This window comes from Neomonachus schauinslandi, chromosome 4 (genome assembly GCF_002201575.2).
Source record: "Neomonachus schauinslandi chromosome 4, ASM220157v2, whole genome shotgun sequence".
Taxonomy (NCBI): domain Eukaryota; kingdom Metazoa; phylum Chordata; class Mammalia; order Carnivora; family Phocidae; genus Neomonachus; species Neomonachus schauinslandi.
The window spans coordinates 171,998,440-172,014,739 of NC_058406.1; the positions used below are offsets into that span (position 1 = coordinate 171,998,440).

Below are 16,300 nucleotides of genomic sequence, written 5' to 3' on the forward strand. Positions count from 1 at the left end.
AAATAAAATCTTTAAAAAATAATTTTAAAAAGGCAAATTGAAGATTAACTTGGGGGCTCAGTTTCTGAAGCCTTCCCATGTCCTTGTCTCAACTTGCCTCACTGGACTGGATGCTAAATCGTTCTTCAGCACTTTATGCTGAGGCAGATATGGTTGAAGCCAATTCAAGGTGATACACTACCTCTTAGAACCCACTTCTAGTTGTGGGTCAGTCCTTCAGGCCCTAAGTCGCAGTGTAGTTCAAAAATCTGTACTCAGCTTTGGACCCAGGTGAGCCTTGGGCTTTAGGATATCCTACCCTGGCTCAGCCACCAATTTCTTCCCTCTGCTGCAAGAAATCTCTCCTGACTTACAGCCCTTGGCGCTTTTCTTTCTGACATATGGTTTGCTTGAAGTGTATTCCTTAGCCAGTTATTAGAGCTGTTTTCTACCTTGAATGGAATGCTTAGTCAGGTTTGGTGAAGGGGGTCAGAACATACCACCCCAAAATATGCCACTTTGGCATCCCAGTTATTTTGAGCTGAATGCAATGGAGAAAGAGCAGATGTAGGCAAGGCTTTCTGGTCGCCCTGCTTTGTAATGAAAAGGAGGTCATAAAATTTCCCATGAGAGAGATCCCCTCCCTATATCAAGAACAGTAGAATATTGTTATCACTGTAATACTGTTATCACCAGTCTGGGAGTCAAAGTCAAAATGAATCTGTACAAACAGACCCAAATAACCCTCATCATCTCCCATTAGTTTCCCCATACATATCCTCATCATGGTCCCACAACTCAGACAGTTTAAGCCCTTTTATCACATTGCCCCTTATGCTTTTTGGCCTAATGGCTTCTTTGGGGCTTCATTTTCCTTCTGAAGACTCCCAGATACACAAAAAAATGTCTATGCTTTTCTCCTGTTAATGTCTTTTGTCAGTTTAAATCTTCAACCAGCCACAGAACCTAACAGGGTAGGAGGAAGCTTTTCCTCCTCTACAGGGCAAATACATTCTTTTCCTTGACGCAGAGTCACTTAGGTTCTCTAAGAACTTCTCCTCCCTTATACTGGCTGACCTCTGGGCCTCCCACTCCCCATCTACCTACCCACCGGCAAACCCCTGCAGGGTGGTTAAGATAATTAAGAGGTCAGTATGGAGGGGGTCAAAGAAAAGTTCAACTCGATCACCAGAGAGTGTAAATTTGTGAGCAAGTACCAAGAAATCCAATGAAATGGAGGAACTGCAGTTATGGAAAAAGAATGGGCTCAGGAGTCAGAATTCGAATTCGACAAATAAACAATGATGTTGGGCAAATCAGTGGGCCTTCTGGGCCTCAGTTTCCCCACTAATAGGGCATAACATTTCTCCTTCCAGGGATGAAATGTGGCTCAAACTGGAAAATGAATGTGAAAGCATTTTGCAAATTAAAAGCCTTATAAAATGTACTTACTATTATTGCTGAGCACAGTATACATTCTGTAACATGCCAGTAACACATGGAATTTTAGTCAACATTAGCTACCCTGCCATACCACCTCCGGTGGTTAACACTCTCAATTCATTATTCATTATTCTCGTGGCTGTCTCCACCACGAGACTGTGACCTAGTTTCTGACCCCACCACCACTTCCTAATTCATTAGCCAAAGTGAGCCCATCTTTTTATACCTAATTCATGATGCAACTACGAAAATAAAGCCACTCAAAATCCTACTTATTTAAATTGTTCAGAATGCCCTAATTTAGTATAAGAGATACTATCTTTTCAATTAAAACGTTGCTATCACAGGGGCACCTGGGTGGCTCAGTCAGTTAAGCATCTGACTCTTGGTTTTGGCTCAGGTCATGATCTCAGGGTGGTGAGATCGAGCCCCATGTCGGGTTCTGTGCTCAGTGCAAAGTCGGCTTAAGATTCTCTCTTTCCCTCTCTCTCCCCCTCTGCCCCTCTGCCAGCTCAAGAGGGCTCGCTCAAATAAAATTTTTTTATATATTTTTTTAATTTTATTTTATTATGTTGTGTTAATCACCATACATTATATCATTAGTTTTTGATGTAGTGTTCAAATAAAATCTTAAAAAAAAAGTTCCTATCACAAGGATGTGTTGTCAACAAACTCAAAAAAAGTGAACAAATAGTATATGAGAACCAATTTCTAGCTTTAAATAGTTTGAAAAACTAAGATGGGGTGAGAGCATGATAGGAAGAAAGACAAGGTAGAAAATGACTACCGCTGATGGGGGAAATTGAGGGAGTCATACATTTAGTGGCACGTCGTCATCTTGTAAGGATCAGTGATGTTTCTTTTCCATTAATCTTTTTTAACTGGCTGGCTTTAAAAGCAGTAACTGCTTTACTGTTAAAAACTACTTCTGGTATTAATGAGATTTCTCAAAACAAGAGTGGAAAACTGCTTGCAACCAAAACAAAACCACATCTCCAAACTGATGCCTCACTGGGCTCAGTGAAACACGTCCTATCACTGTCACCTATGATCTAGGGATACAAATGGACAGTAAACAGGGTGTTTAAAATTGCTTCGGATTTGCTTAGCCTTCAGATAGAACTTCAACTTTACAGGAAATACAGGAAATTAGAGGACAAGCTAAACACCAGCACACAGCAATCAGACAAATTCAAAAGACAGACTTCCGTGGGGCCACCAGCCAAGTGCTTCTCCGAGACAGTGCCACGAGGAAAGAAATGTGCTGGCTCAAGGGGTTGGCAAGCTGTTGCTGGCAGACCAACCCCTATCTTTCTTTGCCCCTGAGCTAAAAATGGTTTTACATTTTTAAAAAGCTGGGGGGGGGGGGAGGAATCAAAAGAATAATAGGATTTTGCGAAACCTAAAAATTATAAGAAACTCAAGTTTCGGTGTCCAAAAAGTTTTACTGGAACACAGCCACACCCATCTGTTTATACAGTGTCCATGCCTGCTTTTGAGTGACAAGATCAGAGTATTTGCGATAGTGATCATATGGTCCACAAAATAAAAAATATATACTATATGGCCCTTAAGGGAAAAGTTGGCCAACCTCTGTGCTAGATACAAAACTTAAGGGCATCCAAATATCTGGATTGGATACTGTTTTGGACACGACCACCTTATAAAAGAGGCTCCAGAGAGACCCCTTGCCCGTTCCATCACATGAGGACACAATGAGACGGCAGCAGCTAGAAACCAGGAAGGGGGTCCTCACCAGAACGCAAACATGCTAGCGCCCTGACCGTGGACTTCCCAGCCTCCAGAACTGCGAGAAATACATTTCTTATTTATAAGTCACTCAGTCTGCAATATTCTCTTATAACAGCCCAAATGGACTAAGGCAATCTATAACATCAGCTTCTCTCTCAAGGTGTACTTACCAAGTAAGTGGATTTTATCTCCCAGTCTATCAAACCTGTGCACTTCTTTCCGTCTCCCCCCTACCGTAACACTCTAGTCAGCCAACTCCAGACCGAACGCCACTTTGACTCCCCTTCTGTTCTGTTCTCCACCCGACCCATGGTTTCTTTCATTCATAAATCAGATCATGACACTCTTAACTGGACTTCTCTCTATTAGGATGAAAATCAAGGTCCTAACATGGTAGGACCTTGGCTCTGCTAATCTCTTTAGCTCATTCTATACCATCCTCCCACCCTCTCAGCCCCTTCCCCATTTCTCTCTGTTCCAGACCTACTGGTCATTTTTTCAGTTCCTCAAAAGTACCACGTACCCTCTTGCCACAGGATGTTTGCACAGGCTGTTCTGTTTGGAACCTTCTGCCTTTCTTGGCCTACTGAACTCAATTTTTCAGAGCTCAGTCCAAGTGTCACTTCCTCAAGGAAACTTTTCTGACCTGCCGGACTGTTTTGTTCCTCACCAAATACCCAGAGAACCATGCTCCCTTTCTTCAGTGCCCTCATGTCTGTAACTGTGGTAAAGCCCTTAGTGCATTCATGAGGCTGTCTCCACCACGAGACTGTGATCTAGTTTCTGACCCCACCACCGCTTCCTAGCATTTAGCACACTGGATGGCACACAGTAGAGACTCGGTAAATACTTTCACAGTAGATACTTTAAAAGGAATGAATGACTAGATTGCTTAAGGGAATCAAAGACAAATAGGAAATACGATCCAATCCCTAGAGAAATGGAATTTATACAAAAAAGGTGGCCAAAAACCCCAACTGGCTTGCTTCTAGGGCCACAGGGCAGGATGAGAATCCTGTTGAAAAGACAACTACAGATTAATCCTAGGTACCTAAAAGCTGGATGGCCCGAAGGGATAGTTATGCTACTAATTACTGTCAGCTGCTCTCTCATTGGCCCATGGAGGGGGGCGGGGACTGCTAGACTAGTAATCATCTAAAGTCCTGCTTCTCAAACCAGGGGTGTTCCGGGGCGCCTGGTGGCTCAGTCAGTTAAGCTTCCAACTCTTGGTTTGGGCTCAGGTCATGATCTCAGGGTCCTGGGATCGAGCCCACTTGGGGCTCCGCACTCAGCAGGGAGTCTGCTTGAGGATTCTCTCTCCCTCTCCCTTTGCCCCTCCCCCCACTTGAGCATGCATGCTCTCGGGCTCTAAAATAAATCAATCACCAAAAAAAACAAACAAAATTATGGGTGTTCCACAGAGTATGTAACACTTCGAGATTTCATGGAGTTTCAATTTTACTTCAGAAGATTTAGGGGGTAAAATATCTTAATTTAAAAAGGGCACTATATTATTTCAAAGATGAACACAAAACATTCAAAGAAATGTAAATGCATCAAGAGTTAGTTACACATCACTGTTGCCACCCCTACCACCCCTGGAATATGCTTCTTTCTACGCATAAATCTATTAAACAACTAGGGAAGGATATACTTAAAAAGTTTAAACTGGCTATCTCAGGAGAGTAGGAAAAAAAATGTATTCAAAATAAACGCACCCTCTTCAGGAAGTCTTTCCGAACTTATCTTACCGAAAGGTTCAAATTCCTTTATCAGTTTTCTTACCACCATGGTACTAAAACTACGTATATTGTTTTACCCATTCATTCATACTTCCATTGACCATCACTGTACTAAGTCCCTGGGAAACAAACACTACGGAGTATTTGCCTTAAGAGTGTGGTCTAGTGGGAAAGAGACACACATAAATATTTAATTATAAAATAATGTGTCAAAGGGTAGAGTTATGAAGTCTGCTCTTGCAAGTAAAAATCAACTAAGCAAGAAGGTAGTCAGTGGGATATTAGAGGCAAAAGTGACATTATGGTCCCAAACTGCCACTCTAAAACCTTGTCCAAGGCAAGAAACAGCATGTCCAAGTGTTTGTCAAAGATAAAAGGGATGAGGCTGGAACAGAGGGCAGGACCAGAACACGGATCGGTTTTGTATGCTGTGTCAAGGTACTTCAACTATCCTGAGGACAGTAACTGAAGGAATTGAAGCAGAAGAAAACTGTAGTTGATTTTTACACAGACCACACTGAAGGCTGTATGTATGATGCGTTTAAGGAGACATGACTGGAGGCAGGGATTTAGTTTTATATCACAAATAATAAGTTGTCTTTTCCTTGTGGAATGTTTCATGGCCCTTAGCCCATCTCCCCCACTAACTATATCACAGATTGGAGTAGAGAGGCAGACAGACACCACACCTGGAAAATGTCTATGACTACTGAGGACTACACCCCAACCCCACCCCTGGCTCTCCCACAGCATTTTTAAACTTCTTTTGTGGCACTGAAAACACTTGCTTTGACCGTACATATCTCTCTAGTCTGAAAAATAACTGCACCACTCGAATCTTTCATAGTTCCAAAAAGTTAGCACAAAGTCTTTGGAAAAAATATCGCTTAAAATAACTCAGATCTAAGACTACATTTCCAATTGCCCAGTAAATGTTTCCAGCTGGGTGTCCTATAAGACTCTCAAACTTAACCTAATCCACATGGATCTCACTACATCTCCTACCCATTGCCAAACTAATCATGCTTCCATTTCATATTTAGGTATTTATCCCAACTCTGAGTCATCTCTGACTGTTCACTCTCCCTTACTCCCATGAACACCTGCCAAATGCTGCATATGTACATCTCTTCTATTTCTCTCTCCTTTTTCCACTGCCCTAGTTCAAGCTCGGAAATGTTTCCCCATCTCTCCCCCTCCCCCATAGAACCTACAGTAACTAACAGGATTGCCTTATTAAACCAGAGATGTGGTCATTGCCCTTTCCCACCTTCAAGTAGCTGGAAACGCCACAAAGACAAGATCACATCCAGCTTTACTAACTGTTGTAACGCACAGCCCCAGGTTCCTGGTACATAACTGGCATTCCATGATTCATCTGAAGAAAGGTTGAAAGCCTTCAGCGAAGCTCCACTCTACACACAGTAAAAGTAAACTCAGCCAGACCTTTGAGTCCCAAGTTATCCTTCCAATCCTAACTCTCCAGCTTTTCCCATGTGCCTGGTAGTAAATACTCTTACCCCTTTGGTTCCTGTCGCATCTTCCCCCGTCTTGTTCTACTGATGGTGAACAGATTATTGTTCTTGCCAAGTAATTGAACTTGTTTTTCTCCCCACTATTTGTGTCCTCCAGTTTCTGCACCAGATGGTGATGCCAGCAGATCAGGGACCGGGTCTCTGCGCCCTGTGTTCCCTAGCCGGTGCCTGGCCCCCCAAGAGCTCAGTAACTGTGCTATGAACGCACGAATTAGTGAGTGAACGGGTCCGACACCGAAAGGGGAAGGCGCGGGAGGTGCACATGGGATGGAGGGGAATACAGTGAGTGGCCTCTTTTTTTGGCCTACTTTTGCTTCTTTTTTCTTTTTACTGAATACAACACATATGTTGAAAAGAGCATACATCATTGTACAGCTCGTTAATTTTCACAGATGTGTGATACCAGCACCCAGGCCGAGAAGCAGAATATTAACGACACCCAGAAGCCTCCCCGCGCCCTATTCCACTGAGTGTCCTCTCGACCTTCAGAAAACCGGAGAGCTCAAGTTCTGGGCCCCCGGCCGCGGTAAGCGACGCCGTGGGCGGTCTGAAAAGCCCAAGAACCGAGAAGACGCTTACCCACAAACTTGAAGCGACTCATGTTAGCACCGCCGGCTCCTCCCCGGCGGAAGCGGAAGTAGTCGCCGTCGCCCCGCCCTTCCGGCTGCCCCGCCCCTAGGCCCGGTCTCCGGCTTCCCGGCAGTCCCCGCGGCCGCTGGAGGAAGCGGGTCGTCATGGCGTTCTGCGGGCCGGGTCCCTACCTGACTCACCAGCAGAAGGTGTTGCGGCTTTATAAGCGGGCGCTGCGCCACCTGGAGTCGTATTGCGTCCACAGGTGGGAGAGGGAGAGCCGGGGCGCGGGGAGGTGACCCCGGGGATCCTCACAGAGGCTGAGAGGCCTTGGGGGACCGAGCGACTCAAGGACATGGGGGACGAAGTGGGAAGGCGGCCATAGACCCGGCTTCAAATCCACGCTTCGTCGCTTCTAGCTGCGAGACCTTGAAGAATTGTTTATCTGGCCCAGGCCTTAGTTTTCTGTTCAGGAAGAGCGACGCAGGACCAGCGCAGAGGGTTGCCTGACGATTAAATGAAATAAAGGAAAGTTCCTAAAACTCTAGTTATTATGCGTCCAGCGCTCACTGTATAAGAGCTTTCTTCTTGACCTTCTTGTTGCTAATATTAGCAGCAGGAATATGTGCATTGTTTTCTGTAGTCCTCATAACAACTTCAGGAGTTAGGGATTATTTAGCCTTAATTTACAAGTAAGAAAATAGGCATGGAGAGTAACTTGCCAAGGCCCTGCAGCTGGTGAGTGGCCGGGCCAGGATTAAAACTCAGGTGCTAACCTCAGAGCATCACCAGTCTCCCACTTCTCCAATCAACTTTCCTCTTTTTAGCTTCAGCCCTTTCCACTATTTTCACATCCACATAATTCTTTACCAGCCACGTCGTTCTCTTTCTTCTCTCCATCTGAGAGTAGTCTTAGGGCAGAGTCTTAAAACATGGATTTTCGTTACCTGGAGGCAGTGCACGTGTGTGGATGCTGGGCCTCCACTGCCTCATAGGAATCCTAAAGCCTAGTCCCAGGAGAAGGGCTTCTGGGAGAAACCTCTAAACGATGGGAAACTAAGTAGGTCTGGAAAAGTTGTGGAGGGTATCCTTAAAGCCCACATTGCATATTTGTGATTATTGGAAAGTCATTGACCTACTTTGCTAGACAGAAAGATGGCCAGGTTCATTGTAACATTGTTAGTTTCTTCCCTGATTTTTCCTTATTCATTCATCTGACAAAATTTGCAACTCAGGTTCTATGCTGGCTACTGAATAAACAAAAACTAGTAAGTCCTCTTTCTCAGCTGTAGCAGCTCACGGATTAATGGGGAAGATGGACATGTAAACAAATAAGAGAATTATCACTCTTATAAAGATGAAGGAAGTTGAGCTGTCAAGAATTCAGATGACGTTGAACTGCATCTGGGAATATTAAAATCCATAGTCCTGGAGGAGAAGATAAAAGCATCTCCTATGATAACACTGACTCAGTGGTTTTTAAGTCTCACTGACGTCCTCTCCCAGGACTTTTCTTCATCCATTTGTCCTCCGTGCTATTTGTTCTCCATGGTTCCATCCCAGGTCCTTGGTGGTGGTGTATATGCTTTGGGCAGCCTCATCTAATGCTGGGACTTGAGTTACCACCTAGGCTCACTTGTCTCTAGAGCTGTTTTCCATTTATTTGTTAGATAACCTACAGTTCTCTGAAACTCAACTTGTCTTAATGCCTTAAAACCAAACTCTACCTCATTTTGATTTTCTTCCTAAATTCCCTGTCTCAGCTAATAGCATTGATTAGTAATACAGTCACTCAGCTTTAAGTCTTAGAATCGTTCTTAAGTACTCCCTACTTATTCCGAGGCCAGTGACACACGTGCTTGTATGCAGTGTATATTTGGACACTGATTTTTGTAAATTCTCTCCACAGTGTAATAATATTGTAACTGACATTGAGCAGAGGAGGTACGAGGCATCTGTCTGAAGTGTGTTGATATGTTTTAACTCCTCAAATCTTTAGGATACTTTTAAGATCTAGATACTGTTACTAACACTTCTGTAGAGGAGGAACCCATGGCCTAAAGACATTAATTTACCCAGATTACACAGCTAGTAAACTAAGATTTAGTCTGAAACGATCTGATTTTAGCAGACACTTTCATAATTCTGTAATGTAAATGTTTTCTCTCCTGTCTCCTACCATCACAGGTGCCTGCTTCAGGCCCTTCTCATCTGTGGCTTGGATTATTGTCGGAGCCAAATGATCTCTGCCTTCCGTTTCTTCTAGAACCTGACCTTAACTTGCCTACAATCGTGCAGTTAGTGTCAGAATTAGGATTCAAACCCAGATCTGTGTGATTGATTCAAGCAATACTGTTTCCACTGTGTAACACCTCCCTTCCTACTCACCTTTGTATCTCCAGAATTTAGCACAGTGCCTAGCACAAGGTAGGAGGAGTCTCAGTAAGTTGTCATTCAATGAGTGTTGAATGATCCGACAGAGGCTGTAGTTTTTCTCTCTTGCAAATTATCTTTTTTTGTGTGTGTTTGAATCAGCATTCCTTTTTTGGAGGAGAGGGGGGGGAAGTGGTTAGGTTGTGTTTAATACAGTATTTTTTTTTGCTGCTGCCGCCGTGTGGGGAGCTGCCGCGGAGGCAGTCATAATGATGTGGCTGCTTCATTGGCAGGGTCTGGGGTGCCTCCAGGTAGTTACGCTACACATTCAGAAGACGTTAGTAGAAGTGCAGCCTCTTGTCAGACAGTAATCCTGCTCAGCTGAGTAGATAACCTTTCTAACCTCCAAAACCATTTTGGTTAAAGGGACAAATACCGGTACTTCGCTTGTTTGATGAGAGCCCGGTTTGAAGAACATAAGAATGAGAAGGACATGGTGAAGGCCACCCAACTGCTGAGGGCGGCGGAGGAAGAATTCTGGCACAATCAGCATCCTCAGCCATACATCTTCCCTGAGTCTCCAGGAGGGACCTCCTATGAGAGATACGAGTGTTACAAGGTAGGCGAGCACTGCAGTGGTGACTGCCTTCGGAGAGGCAGACCTTTTTTCTCCCGTCCCAAACCTCAGCCCCAAATCCGCTTGCCCCGTTAGGGGCAGCTAGGCAGATTTCTTTCCTGCCAGTGGTAAATACTTTTCTATTTGCAGGTGTCCATTTTCTCTGTCCCAGGTGACATTCTTGTCGCCTTGTCTTTCTGAATTCAGCTCCAAGGTCTTGCAGTATCTTTTTGGCAAAGCAATGCGCTAAATTACTTGGTATATAACTCATTTTGGGATCTTAAAGTTAACCAATTCGGATTGGTGCTTGGTATTTTGGAGCAATTACAGGTAACAGTCCCGCACCGCGTCAAGCTGCTCTGCGTAATTAGAGAGTGCAGATCAGAGAGGATTGGTGCCAGCTGTCTTTGAACTGACCTTGAGGTTTCTCAGCCCTTGGCTCTCTGACTCTGAGATGTTCTTTGTGTCGGGGTCAGCTCACCCTCCATTGGTCGTTGTGCAGCACCTGAGACGTCTGATGCTTGCAGTGGTTATAAAAGTACACCGTCATTTTTGCCTTCTGCCTCCTGAGCAGGCCCTGCAGGTGGCATGCCCACACCTCCTATGGGCTGACGCGGTGATTTCCCCTCCTGACAGGTGCCCGAGTGGTGCTTAGATGACTGGCATCCCTCCGAGAAGGCGATGTATCCTGATTACTTTGCCAAGAGAGAGCAGTGGAAGAAGCTGCGGATGGAAAGCTGGGAGCGGGAGGTGAGTCTTCCCTGCCTTTCGCCTCACGGTTTGGCCCACATGGTCCGCGCCTGGAAGGGGCTCAGGTTCTGTTCCCCAGGTGCAGAAGTCCAGAATCCAGTTATGACAGTTACTGAGGCCCCTTGCCTCTCAGATATACTTGAGTTTCTAAATGTGGTAAACGTAACCTTTACAGCCTTCTTGCAAACGGGTGACAGGGTGTCGCTGGTCTCTTTGGGTTTTCTGCTCTTTGATTTTGCTTCTCCCCTCCTTCTCCTCAGTCCTCTGCCTGACCATCTTCCTGTACCCTCCTGTCCCTGAACTTTCCTCTCCACCAGCATCTTGGACATTTTTCATTCGTGGTGTCTGATTTACATTTTTAAAAGCTCAACTTTAGTGTGAAGAGTATATTGGAGAGGGCAAGAGGAGAAGTGGAGAGACCAATTTGGGGTTGTTGCAGTTTGGTCAGAAGATTATGGCAACCAGCATGGGGGTAGGGGGGATGCAGTGAATAGGGAAAGAAATCGATTCAGGGTATCATTTGGCGGGATATGAAGGCTGACTGGATGTGGGGGATGCATGAGGGACAGGGAGCAATCGAGAATGAGATCCACGTTAACACCTGGAGTCTGGTGATGGTTTATTGAGATGAAGAAGAGGAAAAAACGGGCACCAGTCGGTTAAACATCTGACTCGCGATTTCTGCTCAGGTCGTGATCTCAGGGTTGTGAGATGGAGCCCCATGTCCGGCTTCACACTCAGTGGGGAGTCTGCCTCTCTGCCCCTGCCCCTGCATGTTCCCTCTCTCCCTCTCTCTCTCTCTCAAATAAATTAAAAAAAAAAAAAAAAAACGTGTCAGGGGGACAAGTAAGTGTTTGGTTTTAAATTTGTTAAATTTGAGAATGCTGTGAGACACCAAGTGAGATGTCAATAGGCGACTTTGGGTGTAGGAACCTGGAACTCAAAGGAGAGATTTGAGCTCGAAACAAATTTGTGAGTTATCCATTGTTTTAAAAGCCACGGAAATGAAGGAGATCCTTATGAGAGAGGAGAGAGAGCAGAAAAGTCACAGGCACTCCCACTTGTGGAGGTGAGGAAAGGAGGCAGCAAAGCACCCAGCAAGGGGAGAGGGGTGACAGCGAGTCCAAGCCAAGAGAAAGTGTTTCAGGAACAGCCAGTCAGGGTTGGTCATTTTTGCTGAAAGTTGCTAAAAGGTGGAATAGAGTGAGGGCCGGAAATAATGTCCACGGACTGTGGCTATAGGAAGGGCATTCGTGACCTTGGAGAGCCTTTTCTGGAGGGTTTAATCACACCAGTAAGTGAGCAGAAGGTAAGAGAGAGAAGACGGGGGGGGGGGGGGGGGAGGAGTTCTTGAGAAGTTTCGCTGAACAGTAACTGGAGGCCAAAGCATTATTTTCTTTTTAAGATAAGAAATGATGCATGTGTGCTGAGAGAAGGTTCGGGGCGAGGGAGAAATGGACAATGTTGAAGCAAGGTAGAAGAGGTCAACGGGGAAAGCTTTGGAGAAGAGCGACGGGATCCCAAGCATGTGTGAGGGCCTCTGAAAGGAGAACGGGTTCTTCCTCCACTAGAACTGTACAGACGGTGCACGTACATACATCCGGGCTAGAAGTTTTGACGATGGGAAAATGAGAGTTCTATGTGACAGCTTCTCTGTTTTAGCAAAGAGGAAAAAGGCATGAAGTGGGCGCAGCCTGTTTTGGAGAATGTGGAGAAGATGTGGGAGTCACGGCAGAGGATGAGATCGCTGGGAATAATAATAGGATTGCCAGGTAGTGGTGAAGGCCCATTTGAAGTTGGGACTAATTAATGTGTTGTGACGTTGGTTTGTTGCAGCATTTTTTTCTTTCTAGCAACACCAGCTGTCTGGGTGCAGTCTGGAAGGTGGATGGTGTGGTGTGTCCAGTGGAGAGTGTCGAGAGACTAGAGGTTACTCAAAAGGGAGTGATTGCCATGATGGGATGGAAGCGGCTAAAGCAGGCACGGAGTCAGGAGGCTGATGCAGAGAAGACAGATTGGGTCAGAGGATCTGTGAACTGGCAATTTCTGCGTTTCAAAAAGCATTTTCAAGGGGACATTTAAGCACATGAGCTGGAGAGGGCTTCTGTGGTTAGTGGGATATTTGATCCACGATTGTCTTTTAAGATTTAGAGAGCACGCACTCGAGCTGGGGGGGGGGGGGGCGCAGAGGGAGAGAGTCCTTGAGCGGACTCCCTGCTCAGGGCAGAGCCCAATGTGGGGCTTGATCCCAGGACCCTGAGATCGTGACCTGGGCCAAAACCAAGAGTCAGACAGTTCACCAACAGAGCCACCCAGGCGCCCCTGATTCATGACTTATATGTTCTTTTAAGTTATATATAATTTGAAAGTTATATGGGTTCTGGTTGATAAGGTCCAGGATGTTGACTGCAGAAGTTGTTGGCCAAGGTGGAGTGAAAGGAGAGTCATTGTGACCAAGGAGGGCAGTGCTTGCTAAGAAATGTCTCCTCATTTGTAAACAGGAGGTGTGTTTATTCATGGAGAGCAGCAGGTTTGCTCTTCAGTTGGTGCCAGATAACGTCGTCTTCTCCACAAAAACCTTCTTTACCTAGTTCGTCTCACTGTTATTAAACAGCACATACGCTGGAGACTCAGGTCACCCACGATCCAGAATTGAGTTTTCTGGAGGAAGCTTTAGAAAACCATTATCTGGGGAGGGGTTCCCTTACATGTCCTCTTCTATGGGGACAGTGGTAGTCTTGGAGATCACTGAACTTGGGGTGGGCGGGCAGGATCAGGCAGAACAGAGCACATTTTCACATGTGATTTCATGGTATCTCTTGTCCTGGTTGCTATTGGGGGGAGGCTTTAAAATGAACATCTCTAATTATATGAATTAAGGTTTCCTAATGGTGCTTTTGGAGGGCCCGTAGCTGAGACATAAAAATATTTTTTAGGGGGTACAGGTTGGGGACCATAACAAAGGGAATGGGACTGGTAATGGTCAGTTTTGCATCGTAAGAGATGGGGTGGGAGGGTTTCTCAGCTTTGCTGTTTTAAGAATGGGAAAACCCTTAAGCAGAATTGTTTCTCTGGGTTAAACTGTGGGTATAAACTGTGGGTATAATGCAGGTATATATAAAAACCACCGCGACAGGTTTTCCAGTCAGCTCGACTCTGATGGTTCCTCCCTTCCCCCTTTCCAGGTTAAGCAGCTGCAGGAGGAAACCCCAGTTGGTGGTCCCAGCACTGAAGCTTTGCCCCCGGCCCGGAAAGAAGGTGATCTGCCCCCGCTGTGGTGGCACATTGTGACCAGGCCCCGGGAGCGGCCCATGTAGCGGGAGAGGGAGACACCCCACCAGCCAGTCGCGCTTGCAAGTGAAATAATTTACAGCACATAGACACACTTGCCCTAATAAAAGTAACTCAATACGGTACGACTGCTACGTTCTTCCAGGGGTCTGCACGACGCCAAGCGCGTGTGCCCCCGTCGTCTCTTCCCACTTGCGCAGAGAAGTATGGGAAGTGTGGCCAAGTGTCCTCTGCCCCAGGAAGTCCTATTGCTAGCACGTGTTATCAGGGAAAATAGCAGAACCAGATACAAGATTTACTCTTGAGGATTTTAGTTGAACAAACCCTATTTGAAGGCTTAGTGACTAGAATGAATACAAAGTCAAGAGAAGGTATGCAAATCCTGAGGACTTGAGAAAACATTTTGGTTTTGTAAAGGTGCCAGGAATGACATTTTAGTGTGATTAAAAGGTTAACTCTAAGCAGCACATACTCAACGAATCAGCCTGGAGTTCACGGGCTTCGCTCGGGAGCGGAAGTTTGGGGGCTGGGGTGAAGCTTCCCCGGGATGGTTTTCCGGCTCTGCCTCTCTACTGTAGCTTGGGTGGTCTGCGGACTCCCAGGTAAGGGGACAGCAGAACTCTAAGTGTTGGAAGCAGTGTCTTTAAAAGGTAGAGCCATTTTTAAAACCATCATCAACCAAACCCATTGGCTTTCAGTTGGTGATAACTCACTAGAATTACGTTCAAACAGTTCATGAGTGGAGGCTGCTAGTGTTCTTAGGGCCCAGGGCCATCCCAGAAGTAATGTTCTCTGGTTTCCTAAGTAAGCCCAGTCAGAGTCTGCGTGCGTCTCCTAACAGTTGATGAAGACTTGGAACTGAATTTTAATAAGTCTTGACATCCAGGACTTTTTCTAGTGGTTCTTTATTTATAATGTAGGCTGAAGCAATTGTTACAAGGTAGAAGGGAGACACATTACACAATTGTTATTTATACAAGTTTAGAACAAAAAACTGCACGGGGAGAGGTCAACTCTCAGTACAAACTAGCAACTAAACCACAATAATTAACCTTTAGAAACGATTTCTTTATTTTTAGCTGTGACCCTGCTTTTACAATATGCAAAAACACAAACAGAACTACCCAAGGTGTGTCGTCACATTCTTTCTACATTGAATTTGGCAACATTTTATATTAAATTTATTCAGATTATACTAGCGTTTAAAAACTAAACAAGTGAAAAGCTGTACCAAGGTACAGTTACATCCATTTATTTCCAAGGTTTAAAATACCACTTTTATCTATTGTCATTACCTTGCAGTGATTTCTGCTTTTGCAAAAACCATCTCAAGCATCATATGCACAATGCATCAGCTACTTTTAGTTATCAAGATTGGTGGGCTAAACCACAGGCACTACTGTTGCTTATATTCTGTAGAAGGAGCTTGTTCTTCAAAGAAAAAAAGCTTAAATAGTTTCTAATAATCATGCCTTTGCTTTAAAGCCATAACATAAAATGCCCTTGAGCAATCACAGCAGTGTTAAATGTTAATATCTAGAACAGTGACTATACAGGTGCGTTACTCTCACATCCAGTGCAGTTTGGTATTAAAGCAGAAGATTATGTAACTGAAGATTAGAGCCAACAGAAACCTGCAGGGTCTGCGGGACCCACCAAGCTCCGGTTTCTTCAAGAGAAACTGACCCGAGTGCTAAGGGGCTTGCTTGGTCGTTTTGAACATGTCTTCTCCAAACAAGATCCCTTTAAATCTACAAATCTCTGTTGGCTTTAGGGAATGGGCATTAGAACAAATTTAACTTTCACTTAAAAAAGACATAAATCCATTCCAAAAAACATTACCTAGAATACCAAAAAAAAAAGAGGGTATGAAGAAGGGACAGTATAGTGGTCAGATTCCCAGTGACAATAAATAAATCCTCCGCTCTTCAATGTTTGGTATGATGCCAATTAACTGCCACTTATTTAAAAGAAGAGAAGAAAAACAAGCCCCCAGGTCGGTAAACACATTGGCAAGTTGCTAGATTCCAAGCTGGTTACCCTTGTTAAATCCGCTCAAGTTTGTTCAAAATATTTGGGCTTTTCAACGCGCCCAGCCTGCTGGGCCCGGTTAACTAAAAGGCATTGGCTATATCTAAGAATTCCCTGCTATCATTTTTAAATGTTTTCACATTTTTAAAACTGCCTTACCCTTTTTGGATGTATTTGGATTCAATGAACGTGGGTAGGAGAGACGAGTAACTGAAGGG

The 16,300-nt window shown here is 44.9% G+C and overlaps 2 protein-coding genes across 3 annotated transcripts in view; one reads left to right on the plus strand and one right to left on the minus strand.

Annotated features, from left to right (window-relative positions):
• The window catches only part of TATDN1 (TatD DNase domain containing 1), a 38,597-nt gene extending 31,527 nt beyond the window's left edge, over window positions 1-7,070 (minus strand). Inside the window, exon 1 of the mRNA XM_021688787.2 lies at window positions 7,031-7,070. Coding sequence (XP_021544462.1) covers window positions 7,031-7,052 — 22 coding nt within the window. The 5' untranslated portion in view covers window positions 7,053-7,070. The remainder of the gene's footprint in view (window positions 1-7,030) is intronic.
• A 75-nt stretch (window positions 7,071-7,145) lies between these two features.
• Window positions 7,146-14,175, plus strand: NDUFB9 (NADH:ubiquinone oxidoreductase subunit B9). 2 transcript variants are annotated; one of them, XM_021688789.1, is made up of 4 exons: window positions 7,146-7,286; window positions 9,821-10,013; window positions 10,647-10,760; window positions 13,946-14,175. In XM_021688789.1, exons 1-4 carry the CDS (start codon window positions 7,186-7,188, stop codon window positions 14,075-14,077), a joined length of 540 nt encoding a protein of 179 aa, XP_021544464.1. In that variant the 5' UTR covers window positions 7,146-7,185; the 3' UTR covers window positions 14,078-14,175. The 2 variants fall into 2 exon arrangements, with proteins under 2 accessions (XP_021544464.1, XP_044770597.1); XM_044914662.1 differs by having other exon boundaries at window positions 9,854-10,013.
• The last annotated feature ends 2,125 nt before the right edge of the window (window positions 14,176-16,300 follow it).

Coding starts and splice junctions, on each gene's coding strand:
- NDUFB9 (XM_021688789.1), top strand. CDS start 7,186: ATGGCGTTCTGCGGGCCGGGTCCCTACCTGACTCACCAGCAGAAGGTG. Junction 7,287..9,820: donor GAGTCGTATTGCGTCCACAG/GTGGGAGAGGGA, acceptor TTTTGGTTAAAG/GGACAAATACCGGTACTTCG. Junction 10,014..10,646: donor AGAGATACGAGTGTTACAAG/GTAGGCGAGCAC, acceptor CCCTCCTGACAG/GTGCCCGAGTGGTGCTTAGA.